This window comes from Mustelus asterias, chromosome 26 (assembly GCF_964213995.1).
Source record: "Mustelus asterias chromosome 26, sMusAst1.hap1.1, whole genome shotgun sequence".
NCBI classification, from domain to species: Eukaryota; Metazoa; Chordata; class Chondrichthyes; order Carcharhiniformes; family Triakidae; genus Mustelus; species Mustelus asterias.
Window position 1 is genome coordinate 5,535,295 of NC_135826.1, and position 17,021 is coordinate 5,552,315.

At 45.3% G+C, this 17,021-nt stretch overlaps 1 protein-coding gene across 1 annotated transcript in view; it reads right to left on the minus strand.

Moving 5' to 3' along the window:
• Positions 1-5,350: 5,350 nt before the first annotated feature.
• LOC144479438 (phospholipid-transporting ATPase ABCA1-like) overlaps positions 5,351-17,021 on the minus strand; it is a 174,324-nt gene continuing 162,653 nt past the window's right edge. The window contains exons 48-50 of the mRNA XM_078198097.1: positions 15,769-15,861; positions 13,412-13,655; positions 5,351-10,902 (exon numbers count right to left, since the gene is read on the minus strand). Of these exons, the coding sequence (XP_078054223.1) occupies positions 10,762-10,902; positions 13,412-13,655; positions 15,769-15,861 (478 nt within the window). The 3' untranslated portion in view covers positions 5,351-10,761. The remainder of the gene's footprint in view (positions 10,903-13,411; positions 13,656-15,768; positions 15,862-17,021) is intronic.

Consider the following 17,021-nt stretch of genomic DNA (forward strand, 5'->3'; position numbering starts at 1 on the left):
TTATGCTGGCCCGTGTCGCCCGTTTCTTTACTTATCACTGGTGAAAATGCCAATTGGTCGGACACCCTAGCAACATGACAGAATCTTTAGCATCATCCAGCACAGGGACAGACAGTACAGGCTGCACAAACCAGTCTCCAAATAGCGGAGCTTTAAAGAGAAAACTCCTCTCCCCCCATCTGCTCTCATTTGGACCTAAAAGATCTCTCCCAGTTTCCTGGCCCATATTCATCCCTCAACTAATACCCAAAAACTCTGGTGAGTCATATTGCTGTTTGCAGTTTGGCTGCCATGTTTTCCACATTAAAGAAATTACTTGATTGCCTGTGGAAGTGATTTGATGTGATACAAATACAAGTATTTATTTAATAAAAGCAGAACACTGTGGATGCTGTGATGCACCATTGATTATGCAGAGACTCATTGTTGCGAAATAACAGGCTTTTATTTACGAAAGAATTGGAGCAAACCCGAACCGATAGCTAATCCGAACCGAGGCAAAAGGGGTGGAGAGCAGTCGCTCTTATACCCAGAGAAGGGCGGAGTCCCGGATTGAGGCAGCAGGGGCGTGTCCAGGCATATCACACAAACAGACAATACTACAGTGGTTCACCACATGCTGGAAATCTGAAATAAAAACAGAAATGCTGGATAAAAGCAGCAGTTCTGGCAGGCATCCGTGGAGAGAGAAACAGAGTTAACGTTTCAAGCCCGTGTGACTTCTTCAGAGCCGTTGGTTAACCCCTGCCAGCACATCCAGGGTGATGGTGGCAATGCCCAGCCTTTACCCTGAATGCCTGGGGCCTCCAGGCACCCTCCGTGCCCCCCATGTCACCATGGCTGGTTTTCATTTCCCAATTCAGATTCAATGCGGCTGGACGCTACAGCACGAAGCCATTTAATAACGTTAAAATGTATTGAAAATCATGCAAATCAGCTTCACGCCCTTTCTGAGCAGGGGCGGGGAAGATCGCATTCTGGAATCTTGCTGGCACAAATCCCGATTTTAACCTCTCGCGATATTTTGCAGCCATTACGAGATTTATGCACTAGGATAAATGCAAAATACTGTGGACTGCGGGCTCTGATGAAGGGTCATGTAGACTCGAAACGTTGGCTCTACTTTGTTCCCACAGATGCTGCCAGACCTGCTGAGATTTTCCAGCATTTCCGGTTTTTGTGTTGGGACAGGATTTATGCCCGTGGCTAATGTGCCCACTAAATTCTGCCCTTGGTTCATTAAAGAACACAAACCCTTTCATGTCACTGGTATTAATCTCAGGGTGGCCACCTGTTTAGCAGGGTTCTCCTCAATGGGTAAGGCATTACAAGTTACAACTTTATTTTCTACCAAAAGGAAACTTGCATGCACCGCCTGAAGTATTTGATTAACAATTTGGGAGCCAATAGCATACTGACATAATATTTGCTTCAAACAGACTTTTCAACCTACCACGTTCCAGGACAGAAACTTTGACTTGATAAAAAGAGGTACAGAGTACAAAAAATGATAAGCAAACAAATTCTTCATAAAGTTTATTTATCAGTGTCACAAGTAGGCTTACATTAACACTGCAATGAAGTTACTGTGAAAATCCCCTAGTCGCCACACTCCGGCACCTGTTTGAGTACACTGAGGGAGAATTTAGCACGGCCAATGCACCTAACCTGCATATCTTTCGGACTGTGGGAGGAAATCCATGCAGACACGGGGAGAACGTGCAGACTCCACACAGTCACCCAAGCGGGAGTTGAACCCAGGTCCCTGGCGCCGTGAGACAGCAGTGCTAACCATTGTGTTGCCCATAATAAATGATTGGTTAGGTTCCAACTGGTGTATTATATGTTATTTTAAGAAGTCATTCATGGGATGTGGGCTTCACTGGCTAGGCCAGCTTTTATTGCCCATCCATAACTGCCCTTGCAAAGTTGGTGGTGAACTGTATTGTTGAACAGCTGCAGTCCATGTGGTGTAGGTACACCCACAGTGCTGTTTGGGAGTTCCAAGTTTTTAAACCTAGCAACAGCAAAGGAACGACAAGATATTTCTAAGTCAGGATAATGTGTGACTTGGAGAACTTGCAGGTGGCGATGGACAATGTAATATGCCTTTTGCTATCACATGTCCTGTGATCCAGCCTCAGAAGGATGCAAAGGTCTTTACAAGCTTGCAGAGACATTTTACTTGTGTCACAGATAGATGCATTATTTTTATTGTCCATACTCGATATGTTGATATGTAAGAGGTGGATGTTTACTTACCCTTGGAGTGATTGGGACAATTTAAATAATTTCAGCAGCAGGTTTTTTTGAGAATTTTTAAAAATAAAGATTATTTATTCTCACGTACTTGCCCCAGATGTCTAAAATGCAAAGCCTTACATTATCAAATACAGATGAAGGTTAAACAATTAAATACAGATGAAGGTAAAACAATACAATTACAACTTATGGTTGTCTGAGTCTCTATCATTGCAGGCCTGTAGTTTCTTAAATGAATTGATATTTTAGTTGAATTTAAGATCTTGCGATGTAGAGGATTTTCAGTAAGCTTCTTAGAGTTACATTTCTGGGTAGTTGGTTCTCAGGTGAACTCAAAGTTGGATCAGCTCGTGGGAATCCTTCTCCATCTTCTCGGAATTGCTTTTTAAAAAAATCTTGGATGCTTAGATGATTCATAGCTGGTTTGATGGCTTTCTGATAGAACTTGCTGTTATTTTTAAAAGCAGACTAGAAATGTCTTCCTCACCATTGGACTTGTACAAACTCGAAGTCCTTTTCCATAAAAGAGTGACATGTTGAGGTTCACCTAATTTAGTTTGATGAGCGATTATCAGAATGCAATGGAAGGTCAATGGGATCCATTCACATTTGTCTAACGTTGATGTTTCTTTAGTCTATGGTGAAATAGAAAGATGAATTGGCTGCTGATATTCCATCCTTAAACAAAGGAATGTGTAAATTCCCCAACTGGCTTTGAAGGTCCACATTTAATTAGGTATTTGCTTGAGACTTGGGACTGTCTAGTACTCAGATTACCAAAGGTCACCTGCAGTTGTTTTAATTGTCTATTGGTGTTCAAAGTTTTAAAGCATTGACTGAACATTCATAATATAGCGGAACTAGAATAGTACCATGACTGCAGGACTCCAGTTACGAAAGAGGCTGGAGGTGGGGTTGTTCTGGTTAGAGGATAAAACATTGAGAAAATTAAATTGCAGTGTTCAAAATCATGAAGAGTTTTGATAAGAGTGAATTAGAAGCAATGGTTTCAAGTGGCATAGTCAGCAACAGTAAGAGGACACAGATTAAGGTAATTGATAAAGGAGCTGGAGGGGAGTGTCAGGTGATTTTTAAAATCAGAGCAATGAGTTATGATTTGGAATGTTTAAAAAGAGTGGTGGAAGCAGATTTAATGGTGAAAACAATTGGAGAAGCCCTTGAAGGAATAGATGTTACAGGGCTGTGGGAAAAGGTCAGGGAACAGGAATCATTGGACAACTATTTTACGGAGATAACATAGTCACAATGGGCTGAATGACCTCCTTCTGTGCTGTTTCATTCTATAATGGGGTTTTATCTACAAAGTGTAGCACAGTCAATCCATCATCTCTAAACCAGAGGTCACACCAGACAACAAGTGAACTTCCTAACACTCAGATCTCATGTAAAGACAAAAGAGAAGGCTTTCAGAAACAAGATAAAGAGTGTCACTAAAGTTTCTGGTGCACTGACCTAGCCAGACTGTCCTATAAACAGCTACAGCATAGATTATGGTGCAGGACAGAGTGAATATCCATCATGTGTCCTCAAAATACAAGACAATAATAAATTTGCAAGAAATTAGCAACTCAACTTAAACATAATAGTGTAATGTCTTATGTTTTGATAGGAAGAATAAAGAAGCTACATACTCCTTGGGAAAGTACCTAAATGGGCCACAGGAGCAATGGGATCTGGGAGCACAGACACACATTGCTGAAAGGAGCAATGGCAGTTAATAAGGTCATAAAAAGAGCAAAGCAAGTACTTGTTGGCCAATTTCTAGAGAAAATTGAAAAGCAGAAAGGTGATGTTAAATTTGTTAGACCACATTTGGCCCACTGTGAACAGTTCTGATCTCCATTATATAAAAATGACACGTGGAATTGGGAAATTGCAAATAAAGCTTGACAAGAGCGATGCCAAAACTGGGAGACTGGGCTCATTTCAGCCAAAACAGGAAAGTCGAGGAGTGACTTAATAGAGATCCTTAAGGGTTTGATAATGTAGGCATAGATGTTTCCATTCTTGGAAATGATAAATACACAGGGAATAATATGCAGGGAATTCAGGAGATCCTCTTTTACCCAGTGTGATGAGAATGTGGGACTCACTAGCCTAAGTAGTTGGGCTGAGTAGCATTGGTACATTAAAAGAGGAAGCTAGAGATGTGCGTGAGGTAGCAAGGAACAGAAGGTTACGCTGATAGAGTTGGATGAAGGGACTAGAAGGATGCTTTTGTGGAGCACAGACCAATTTGGCCAAATGGCTTGTTTCTCTGGTGCAGTTCTATACAACTGTAACTCTCTCACTTTTAACCTTGATCAAATGAGGCTAGATAGCATTGTTCATGTGTGACAGTGCACAAGACTGAGTGAGAGAGAGTGTGTAAACATAGTGCAAGAAATGGAGTGATGTGTCTTCACAAGTCAGCCAATACGTGTGTATATACGGGGGGGGGGGGGGGGGGGGGTGAGGTGTGTGTCAGTGTTTGATTATTAGAATGTGTACGTGAGATTCAGCAAGTGTGTATCTGTACGAGTGCAAAACTGTATGAATCATAGAATCCCTACAGTGCAGAAGGAAGCCATTCAGCCCATTGAGTTTGCACCAACAACAATCCCACCCAGGCCCTATTCCCGTAACCCTACCTATTTACCCTACTAACCCCTGACACTAAGGGGCAATTTGGCATGGCCAATCACCCTAACCCGCACATCTTTGGTGTATTCCATTGTAATAAGTATCGTAACATTGGAAAATAGTTGCCCGAAATACACCTTGCTGGGTGAGTTTGAGCTTGCGATTAGGTCAGATCCATTGTGATGGAAAGTGAGAATGAGAAAACAACCAGAGTACCCAGTCTGAACCCAAACTGGCAGAGTCCCTGTCCTGTTCAGCAGGTTGAGAATAAACCTTTGCCTTGCTCCCAGTTAGTGACCTGATTTCTATCATTTGTTCAGCAATAAGGAGCTCAGATTCAAGAGAACGCTTTATTAGTGGAAGGCGGATTGCACAATAGGCAGCAATCAATTCAAACACAATGGGTGCAAACCATTAATGAAGGTATTAGAGGCAAAGTAGTCTCAGTGTATGTCTTTATTTTCATGTCAAAATCTTGACCACTGTTCAATACAATAATATGAGTGGGACCATGAACAGCAGCAAGACTTAGAGCAGCTCGAGAGAGTTATAATTCAGCTCAAATATACACGTACTTTACTCTTATGCAATGTGCACCCAGAAATATCTGTATCTCACCCGTAAAATGACAAAGGACACTGGAATGAGTTTTTCAGGAACTGTATCTAGAATAGATCTACAACAACTCCACATCAGCATCACCACATTTTACAACCATTGGATTTGAAATGCTCCAAGCCTAATTCTCGGCCACTATTAGAGTAAGTGGATCAATCAGGCTCAGAAATTGAGGTGCTCTGATCTGGCTCAGTGCCTCTGACTGAGGAAGTTCAATATTGCCCTTGCCCGACAACCACGTACATGCTTGTTCCATCAAGGGGTCTCTGGAAAATTGTCGGGAGCAGCAATCTCGGCCAATTTCCCACCACCCCAATCCATATCCCCGCTGTGGTTTCTTGATGTCAATTGTTGCCCCTCCCATCGCCCCCTCGCTAAAATCAGTCAACTCAGCAGAGACCAGGGTTTGAATCTGGCATCTTGGTCCAAGCGGTTTTCATGTTGATTGATGTTTGTGTTGGAAATGGGCAGATTGGTCCCTTCTAGTGCCCGAGCGCAGCACAGGCTCAATGGAGTGTGAGAGTGCCCTCCCCCTCCAAAAATAAGCTGCTCGGCCCAAATCTCCAGAATATTCCGAAATTAATTTTGTCACATTTCACCGTTAAGTGCTAACTGTGCTCCTAAAACTTATGCAAGTGAAGAGGAAACAAAATCTCTCAGGCAAGTAGATTCCACTCAGGACATTTCCCCCACTTTATGGAGGAACAGGTAGACAAGACGCTTGGTCAGCATTAGCATGTTGAGTTGAGCAACCCTCTCTGCTAGGTGGCTCCAGTGTTACCAGTGGCAAGGACCATTTCGGAGCGGCTTCGTAGGAAACACTTTGTAGGCCGGGGCATCAGAGCAATCCCAGGAACCTCTAAATCCCATAGGGTTCCACATCTCCACTGGGTATTGTGTTTCCTTGCGGTTAAGAAAACCGACTGCTTAAAAAAACATTCTGACAGGGACATCTCCTGTCACACTTAGAGTATTTTGAACAGAAAGTACCCTTTCTCCAGACTTACCCCCCTCTTCAATGAGATAACGAAAAGAGCTGAACTATATCTGGATTTACCAACAATTCCAGTGTCGCGACTCATTACAATGCCCCGCTCGCAATCTGTTAATTAATAGTGATTTTATTCTCAATATACACATGGCTTTTTGTTTTCTGCTTATTTCAGACTATCTCAAATACAAAAGTGCAAAGTAATGAAGCAAAATAGCAAAGTATGTAACAATTCAGACATCATTATTGCGTTTAAGTGTTGGTTTATCTGCAGGTCTTCCATCACCCATCTGTGATGCCATAAACTGTCCCGTTTGAGATTGAAAACCACATTTCTGACCCCTTCACAGGAAAGCTATGGTTAACTGGATTTTCACACAAGTCAAGCTCAATTCTCCTTATGCACTCCAATTGGCTACTTCCCTATTGAGCGGAGCACCAAACAACTGATCAATGCGTCACAAACAATCACCAGAGTGGGAATCATTTTGCAAAGTGAGCACCCAGTATTTCTGACTTGTTGTCAAAGGCAATAATCAATGTGTGCTTTGAGAGGCAGAAGCCACACGCTCAGAGTGATGGGACCAGAGTCAGCACCTGCGATTCTCCACATACTGAACTCTTGATCTCAGTCAGTAAGGTGTGGGCAGTTGCCAAGTGGAGGCCCTCGTGGGGAAAGAAAGAAAAAAAAATCTACAAGTTTAACAGTTTCATCTCTGTGGCGGAGGGTTCTTTCACTGGCTCAATGGATGCCGAAATAACCTCGTGTCCCAATTGCGTTTTCACAGCAAGTAGACAGTAAGGTAACAATTCTGTGAGAAGGAACTGCACTAACTCAAGCCCTGTCAACATGCCATAGATATTGAGAATGGAGACCCAGAGACATGTAGACTAGCAGCTGTGATGGCAGCAATAGGTGCAGGAAGGAAGATGGTGGAGGGGAGGCGATATTTTTAAAGATAAAGTTTACTTATTAGTGTCACAAGTAGGCTTACATTAACACTGCAAAGAAGTTACTGTGAAAATCCAGCAACTGTTCTGGTACATTTGGGGAGAATTTAGCATGGCCAATGCACCTAACCAGCACATCTTTCAGACTGTGGGAGGAAACCAGAGCACTCGGAGGAAACCCATGCAAACACATGGAGAACGTGCAGACTCTGCACAAACAGTGACCCAAGCCAGGAATCGAACCTGGGTCCCTGGCGCTGTGAGGCAGCAGTGCTAACCACTGTGCCGCCTTTTGGAGTTTGGAGAGCTCTGGACTGAGGGAACCCGTGGTTTCCTTATGGATCACAGAGGAGCACTCCTGCCCTCACAAGCACACAAGGAAACCTCCTTACCTCGGAGCCTCTCCTGATCCTTGATGCAAGCCTTGCCGGGTTTGAAGTCACTACTTGCATCAGGTTAAAATTGCAATTGGGCCCAGGACGTAACCAGGCCATGTTTAAAACAGTACCCTGCTGTCTTCTTTGGCTACATATTTTACATTTCCTGTCTTGCAGGATGACAGTGGGTAAATTACTGCCCTTAATTCAATTGCTCTTCTTTACTGGTTTTCGTCAGGATGAGGGGGTGGGGTCCTAATACAATTCCCCCAATAATATTAACTGCAATATCCTGGAAACTTCCAGCCAGTTGCACCAAATCTTCACAGCAAAGTATTTATCTGAATCCATTAGTTTATCTTGTGTTAACATAAATGATTGACATGGCGCTATGGGACCAGTAATCTTGGATGCTCAGGTACATAAAGGATTTCACTCTATTAACAGTTAAAAACACTCATTAAATATACAAGTTACTTTCTTAAAGCCATATATAAGGGACGTATTGTACAATATGCATCTTTGGGTGAAGCTGCTGCCCAAGGGTGTAACTATACAGATCATAACCACCAATGAATGCCAGTCACTCTTAAGTCTTTTCTCACAAGTACACTGGTGTCAGGTGTGGCTCAATCGGATATCACTCTTGCCGCAGAGTCAGAAATTTTAGTTTAAGTTCCATGCCGGGAATTCCGGATTTAACCTAAAAGGGACACTTCAGTGCCATACTCGGGAGTGCCGCCCTGCTCGAGGTGCCACCTTTGAGATGTGGATGAAAAGGAATCCATGGCACCATTGTGAAGAACCACAGGAAGTGCTCCCAGAGTCCCAGCCAACAATTACGCCTCTACCAACACTTAAAGCAGATATCGCCACACTGCTGTTTGTGGGAGCTTACTGTGCACAAATTGGCTACCGGGTTTCCTACATTACAACAGTAACTACACTTCAAAAGTACTCCATTGATTGTAAAGCACTTTGGGACATCCTGAGGTCATGAAAAGCGCTATAAAAATGCAAGGCTTTGATTTGTATTTGTACCCCTGGATGTAAGGCAGAGAGATGGATGGCCCATCTCCCAGTCAGACAGACATTTTTGCATTGATTTTGTAACAGAAGTGCAAATTCCTTGTAGCTGACGCAACTCATTGAAACTACCATTTCTCTGGAAAGCCCAAATTAAGGCCCACAACAAGAATAAACAATAACATTTGTCGTGAACAATGGTCAGCTGTCCATTGCTGCTCTTGACCATTCTCGGTTTAATGCATATATTTAGAAAATAGTCATGTGTGACCTTGTGGTCAGCATTGGGCTTTGGATGTTGGACAAGGATCTGTTTTGAGGTTTCACCTCGATTAATGCATGAGAGGGAGAGAGGGGGGGGAAAGAGACACCTTTAAAAGGGATTCAGTCTGCCCACCTACTAAAAAGGACGTCAAATAAGAGTGGTGCGCGAAGAACATTCATTCAGTAGAATCAGTCGATGTGGAGGGTGCGGGTGGTGGGGGCAGAGAGGTGGCCACTTTCTGCCCATGCTCAGAGCTGCCCTAGCACAATGATGCTGAGTTCATTGAGTGAAGGAAGTGCAATGTTGTAGACAAAGCAGACTGGAATGATTTTAAACGGAAATAAACTCAGATCCTGCAGGTAGAACTCAGAGTTCAAATCAACATCTGGACTGGGAGTGAAATGCGTGCACCCAGAGAAGTTGCTGGAACAAGTACAAGACACAGTGATTTTAAACACCATATGTAATGACGAAGGGTGGGATTTTCCGGCCACGCTCACCCTGAAACCAGAAAATCCAACCCAAGGTCAACGGACCTGTCCATGGTTCGCCACTCGCCCACTCCGATTCCCATGGCGGGCGGGACGGGAAAATTCAATCCACTGTGTCTGGCTGTTAGAATTACAGCAGTCATAAACTGCTTATGTATTAGACCTGAACTGTAAACTGCATTTTTTAAAAAAGTTCCTTTGTTAATTTAAGAGATAGAATTAATTTGCTTATTGCTTCAAAAAAAAAAATAGAATACTATATCTGAGTAGAGCAAGAGTTGTAAAGCTTGTGTCCCTGGATTGGGAAGTAAATGCACAACTTCCTGACTTGGTGCTCTGAAAGCTACTGCTAAGTTCTGTCTAGTGTAGACACTGCCCTGGTTGGGTTACACTAGAGGCAAGAAAATTAGATGCACAAAGAATTGAACAACATCCTGATTTTGGGACAGGGTGTAGAGAATAGGGAGGGTCTCCACATCGATAAGGCCAACTCCTGCAATCTAGCTTTTGGCAGTTCAGATAAGGACCTCAGATCAGGGACCTCCCAACATCAGGCGGAGCAGGGTGACGGGCGTAATGATCCTTCCTTAACCCTCACCTTGTGCACCACACACTTTTTAACCTCTGGATTCCTCCCTCTCCCTCTAAACCGAGCAGAATACCACCTCTCGTCATCAAACAAGCAAAGCACTGAGTCACTTGGACAGCGCAGAATCACTAGGCTGGGATTAAGTGGAGGTTTACTGCATTGTATCGACATGATATTCATATTTTTTTCTGTTTCAGAAAAGTCCAGGACAAAAGTGCCAGATAATCTTCAGCTGCAAGAGCCAAAAGAAAAACCCAAAAGTACGAAAAGGGTAGAAAGAAAATATAAATAAAATCAGTTTGTATATTTGAACCCTTGTTCATAAAAATCGAGAAAGGTGCAAGGTTAGGAATAAAAGTTTTCTTTTTGTCTGAAGTTGATTAAAGGTAACTTGGAAATGGGGGTGGGGGGGGGAGAGAGAAGGGAGATTTGTAGTTGAGGCGATGGGTCATTGACAGTAGCTCAGTCTTGGTCCAACCCTCAACTCACTGCCATTTGAAATCTTCAATTTGTATTTCAGACAGGAAGTGGTTTCACTTGTAGCCGGATCATACTGAACTCTCCCTCATATTGTCATCTGCTAAAAAGTTTGTGATGCGTCTTACAGTGTCCTTATATCGCGGTCCATGTGTGAAAATTTCCTTCAAATAGTCATCTTCACTTTGGTCCTTGGCAAAATTGACAAATACCTGGACAGAAAAAAGGAAAGAGAGAGTTATAACAGCGGCAAATGGAAGGTCTAGGTCCAATAACTAGAAATATGTTAAAAAATATATTGTAACATATTTAAATATATATTGGGCGGAATGTTCCTAACCAGCCCACGGCAGGTTTGGTGGCAGGCGGCGAGCTTGGTGGCTGGCGCGGTGAATCTTGTGGAGCCACGAAGTCGAAAAACCGTGGGTGTAAAATTACATTGCAATGGCGGGTCAGTCTTCCCACTGGCAGGGGGCGCAAATGCATCTCTTGAATGCTCATTAAAACAACAGCCAGCTGGCATCCCATTCAGCCTTTCAATCTTGCTTCACGCCGGTGGGAAGTTGCGTCAGTGTGAAACCCTATTGCTGATAAGTGACGTGTAAAAGATGTTCCTCGGTTCACCAGAGACTGAGATTAGCGCAGCGCTGCAATAGTGCTGCACTGCTCCGGATGCACTGCATGTCACTCTGCTGGGGCAGACCTGTTCCACATTCCATCTCCATGCCAAGCTGGTCTTTATGGTCAGCACCGTGCTGCTGGACCCACGGACCCTCCGGAGTCACCATCTCACACCAGCGCTGCGCCTATGGTTGGAGTGTACAGGAGTCTCCTTCCCCCTCTGGTGTCACACGTCTGTCTGGATAGCACTCTGCTGTGGCACTCATGCAGCCACTGCAACAAGAGTCTGGAATTTGAACAGGGATCGTGTGCGAGGAGCGGTGGGGAGGTGGGGTGGGGTGGGGTTATCAGAGTCTCGCCGCCAAGCCTGATGCTCTCAGTATATGTCCAGTCATGCATTGGAGCGTGATTAGGACTTTAGGTGATTTTTCCTCTCACTTGCCTGGTGCAAAGCACTGAGGCCAACTGTGGCACCCACTTGCCCCCTACCCTCAGCACCATTCAGCAACTAACCAGTTGGTTCAAACCGAGATGGGAAGTTGGGATCTTCCTGACCTGCATAGTTCAGTTAGTCGTATCTAAGTCATGAGACAGAGAAGGCGATTCTCCCATCTCACTGCACTAATTTTTTAGTGCAGCGGACCAGGAGAATCTCATTGCGGTTGTAGCGCGGGATTCGCATGCATTCCCGCCCTGATAGCATCTTCCAGCGCCAGATTTCCAGCGGCATCACATTCACGTCGGAAATCGGTGGGGAGCCGCATATATTATGCAAGTGTTAATTTCAATGCCATTAGTGGGCCCGGGACTGAATTCTCTGGGCTCGCTGACCTCTCTCCGCCCATCCCACTAGTAGTATTTCACTCCAGCAGAGATTACTATAGCTCCCAACTTTCGGGGAGTGAGAGGCCTGACCCCGCTGGAGTGAAGGGGGGGGGGGGCAATCAGGGTTCCCCCAGAGGGTCGGGCGGCCGAGGGGTGCCACCTGAGCATTGGTATCTTGGCAGTGCCAACTTGTGCCCCTGGTGCCCAAGGGGCAAATTGCCAATGCCCAGGGGGCACCTTGACACTGCCCATCAGGCATGGAGCAATGCCAAGGGGGCGGGGGAAGATAGGGACAGAATCGAGCTGGCCAGCAATCGGGAGGCCGGCAGTGAGGGGCTACTGTATATGTGGCAATCTTTGCACCGATAGATTGGCACATGCGCAGTGGGCCACTCAGCGTGCCAATCTCAGCCTCTCCAGCGGGGGTAGGCCCCTCCCACTGATTTATAATGATATTCAGGCTCGTGACCTCTGCAGTGCACAGAGTGTGGGAGATTCTTCCCTGAACTCCCACTGAAAAAACAGCGTTATTTACTCCCATTTTCATGCGATTTGGACACTTAGAATCTTTTGGGGAGAATTCCGGCCAGCAATGGAGCTGCCTGTACAGATATTCAGTAGAACATTTTTCTCATTAAGCCAATCATGTCCACAAGAGCTGATCCTTTATTGCCGCACTGCAGAAACAAACTTGACGTCACCCACACCTCCGCCACTCCAATGGCACCGTGTAGTTTGGTGATTCCACTTGATGCCGTGATAATGGGAAGGAAGGTAGTGGGAACGACCAGGAAAGAAAGCAGAACAAACTGGTGGGGATGGGGGTGGATTGAGGGGCACAAGGCAGTGATAGGAAGGCTCTTGCCTTCTCAGTGGCTCTGAGCCTATCAGCAGCAATTGGTGGACAGGCCAGTGATCAGAAGAACGTTTCAGAAGGTAATTTCCATTGACCAGCCAATCCAATGGGTGTCCTTACACCTTCAGGGCTATGAGCCCACTGCCATACAACTGGAGTTGATACAAATATTAAAATAACCATCCCGGAAACTATTCAAATAAATACACTGAATCTTTACAATGTTTAGCAGGAGTTGAATTTAAATGCGGACACTGGTAATCATAAATATGTACACGTCCAGGGTTGGCCTTTCCTGGTCTGGAACCCAACTTGGGAGTTGGCAGCGTGCCCAGGTGAGTCAGCCAGCAAAGTGCCCACCCTGCTCTAGGAGCCACAGTGTAATGTCACCCTGGTCTATCGAGCACATGATTTCTTACTTGATCTAAGGTGGTTTGAGACACAGAATAGTCTTCGATCTTCAGGTTTTCTTTGTTGGTCGTGAGGGCGCTGAAGATTTTGGCCAGGGAGCAGCAGCCGGTTGGTATCTGGTACTGCAGCATGCTGTGGTGTTTCTCCTTCAATACACAGCCTGGGAACGTGGACATCATGAACTCCTCGACGGGAGAGCAGTCTGGTGTAGAGCTGTCCATCCTCAGGATAATGGTGTAACCATCTCCAAACCTAAAGGCAAGGTGCAGAATAACAGGTTATTGGTAGGGGAAGGCGACAGCGGGCAGGGAGAGGGGAGTGGGGGTAGAGGAGAAAGAAGGGAGACCACGAGTTGAGGGGGTGGGGGGGGAAGAAAGACGACAAGGAAGGAGACAGCGAGGGGGTGGGGGGGGGGGGGGGAAGAAGGGAGACAGGGATGGGGGGGAAGGAGGGAGACAGCGAGGAGGAGGGGGGGGGAGAAGGGAGACAGCGAGGAGGAGGGGGGGGAAGAAGGGAGACAGCGAGGAGAGGGGGGGGGGGGGGAGAAGGAAGACAGCAGGGGAGGGGGGGGGAAGAAGGGAGACAGGGGTGGGGCGGTGAAGTGTATTATGATGCAACAATTACTTTTTATTATTCATTCATGGGATGTGGCGTCGCTGGCTGGCCAGCATTTGTTATCTATCCCTAATTGCCTTTCAACTGAGTGCTTTGCTAGGCCATTTCAGAGGGCATTTACATTGCTGTGGCTCTGGAGTCCATGTAGGCCAGACCAGGTTAAGTTGGCAGATTTCCTTCCCTAAAGGACATCAATGATTCAGATGGGTTTTTTTGACAAACGACAATAGTTTCACAGCCATTGGTTAGACTTTGATTCCAGAATTTTATTGATATCAAATTTCACCATCTGCCATGGTCAGATTTGACCATTAGAGCATTACCCTGGGTCTCTGGATGACTAATCCAGTGAAAATACCACTACGCCACTGCCACCCCCATCAACAGAAATGTGCTAGAGATTCAGTAGAGAGGACATGTGGAATCGTCCAGTCCTGCCGATGGGTACACCCGCCGTGTGCTTGCCGGTGGATTCCATGGGAAATGCCATTGTCACCGGCGGGACCAAGATCCCACTGCCGACCAAAGGTGGGCTGCCTCCCACTGCAAGAAACACACCCCACGGTGATGGAGAAAGGCTGTGGGGTGTGTACTCATCCCCTTGGTTATCGAGGCATCAGGTCAGAGGAGCAGAGAAAAATTAAATGTTTGCAGGAAAATATCCCCAACGGAAAACAAAGTTTAGAAAATTAGAAAAAGGTTGATGATTGGGCACTGGCTCAGTAGGACATTTGAGAGAACAGAACCCACATTTATTTACTGCATTCTATCTCTGAAAAACATCCCAAACATGGTTCCTAAAAAACAAATTACTTTGAAGAGGTTTCTGATGTGGACACCGGAAGCAGCCATTTTGTGCACAACGAGGTCCAACAAACAGCCATGTTAACAGAAGACCAGATTGCAGTACAGACCAGGGTGCTGAACAACTGTTAGTCTCAGACTTGTGCCCTGGAATGCTTAACACGCACCCGAACGCGAGTGGGGCTTTGGTTTGTTTTGTTCACCAATGCTGCGTTCCCTCGGTGCGGCAATGCAGCGGCAGTGTAGACCTGATGCTGGAGTGTGATAACGATCCCACAATCTTCCTGCTCCGGGGAGAGTGCTGCCGATTCAGGCAAGCTAACAGTAAGTGGGTTCGACACGTCGGGGCCAGCACCATCAAGATCATTTTAAAAAACAATTTCTCCTGCTCTCACCATTCTAATGGTGTGGGAGATGCGGAGTCACTGGCAGTGAATTGCATGACACTATTCCAATCAAGGAGTCTAGACAACCAAATGGACAGTGACAGCGAAACAAACACTAATGTGACAGTAATTGTAATTCAAATACCAGGAGCATCACTGTAATTGTTACAGAGACCATCAGTGTTTTCTTCAACACTGTGATGCCAACAACTTTCAATAAATACTTGCAGCTCAACTAAACTGATATTCCCCTCAACAGGGGCCAGCCCAAAGGTTAATAAAGTTTTAAAAGTGGTTGCTTTATTTGATGCCCCTGGTGATTTCAATACACTGATGTAACGGCCTCACGCGGCTACTTCAGATAGTGATTTACAGAAAGAATTCACTATTCAAGGAGTTAGAAAAGGATTAGCCATGACTTGTCCAAAGGTTGCATTATCCAAAAGTGGAAGAATGAGAATATTAATATAGCTCCCGATATTCTGTTTGGGTCAAAGGTACACGATGGAAATGCCGCATGTTGGCATTGTAGCTGGAATCAGAGTTTGATTTGGTGTTACCTGCTTTTCAGGTGCTGCACGCTTCCCAGACAGCGGAATCGCCCATTCACCATGATGGCCATTCTGGTGCACAGAGCCTCACATTCCTCCATGCTGTCTCGGGGAATAAAACAGATCACACAAACTGTCAATCCTTTCACCAACTCACAAACCCGCACATATTGGTTAATCTATCATCCAAAACGGTCAAAATTGATCTCGCTCTAATAAAACTCTCATGCTTGTAATGAGCTGATTGGATTGCTCTATCGTGTGGTTAGCATGGATCAATCAGATCCCCAAAATCAATGCCTTTCTCAACAAAAAACAAAATCGACTTTTAAGTTTTCCGTTTCTTTTTCTCCTTTTTAAAATATTTTTCTCCAACGTTCTATTTTATTCTCCTTTGCCCGAGTGGAATCACCCCGCGCCACCCCGCCAGGCATGGCCGTATGCTGAGCTTCGACGAAGGGTCAGCCAGACTCGAAACGTTGGCTCCGTTTTCTCTCCACAGATGCTGTCAGGCCTGCCGAGATTTGCCAGCATTTTCTGTTTTTGCTGGCAGTTTGCTGGGACCCCACCCGCCTATCGAACCTGCGTCGACACAGCACCTTCAATGAGGGAAAAATATTCCAAGGTATTTCACTGTATTCCAATCAGCCAATGGCTGACATTGAGTTAAAGACGGGGATAATAGGAGGGTTGACTAAAAGTTTGGTCAAACAGGGTTTTAAAAAGGGTAAAAAGGAGTAGAGATGCAAAGAAACAGAGGTTTAAACAGGGATTTCTAGAACTGCTGACATCCCAAGATGGGGTAGAAGGAGAAGTCTCACCTTAACCCTGTTCTTAACGTCAAATGGCTGCGGGGGAAGCCTTCGGGATCACCGCTGCGATCTCCAACAATGACCACCACCACCACCTCCCCCCCCCACCACCCCCCCACCCCACCCCCCACCCCCCCAACTGAAAATTGAAGACATGATCAGTAATGGTTGAGTCAAGGCACTGGACAAAGAGGCCAATCTGTGGAATGCAGAGATCTTAATGGATTGTAGAGCTGGAGGAGGTTAGAGATTGGGATGGGCAAGACCGAGAAGAGATTGCAACAGGAGGATACAAATTATTTTAATTAGAGACATTGGGGAACTAGGAGTCAATGCAAGTCAGCACAGACAGGAGTGGTGGGAGAGTGGGATTTCCAGGTATACAATTTCAATCTAAATCATTTCCAGTCAGTGCAATTGGACTTCTCAAACTAAGCACACAGCTGACAA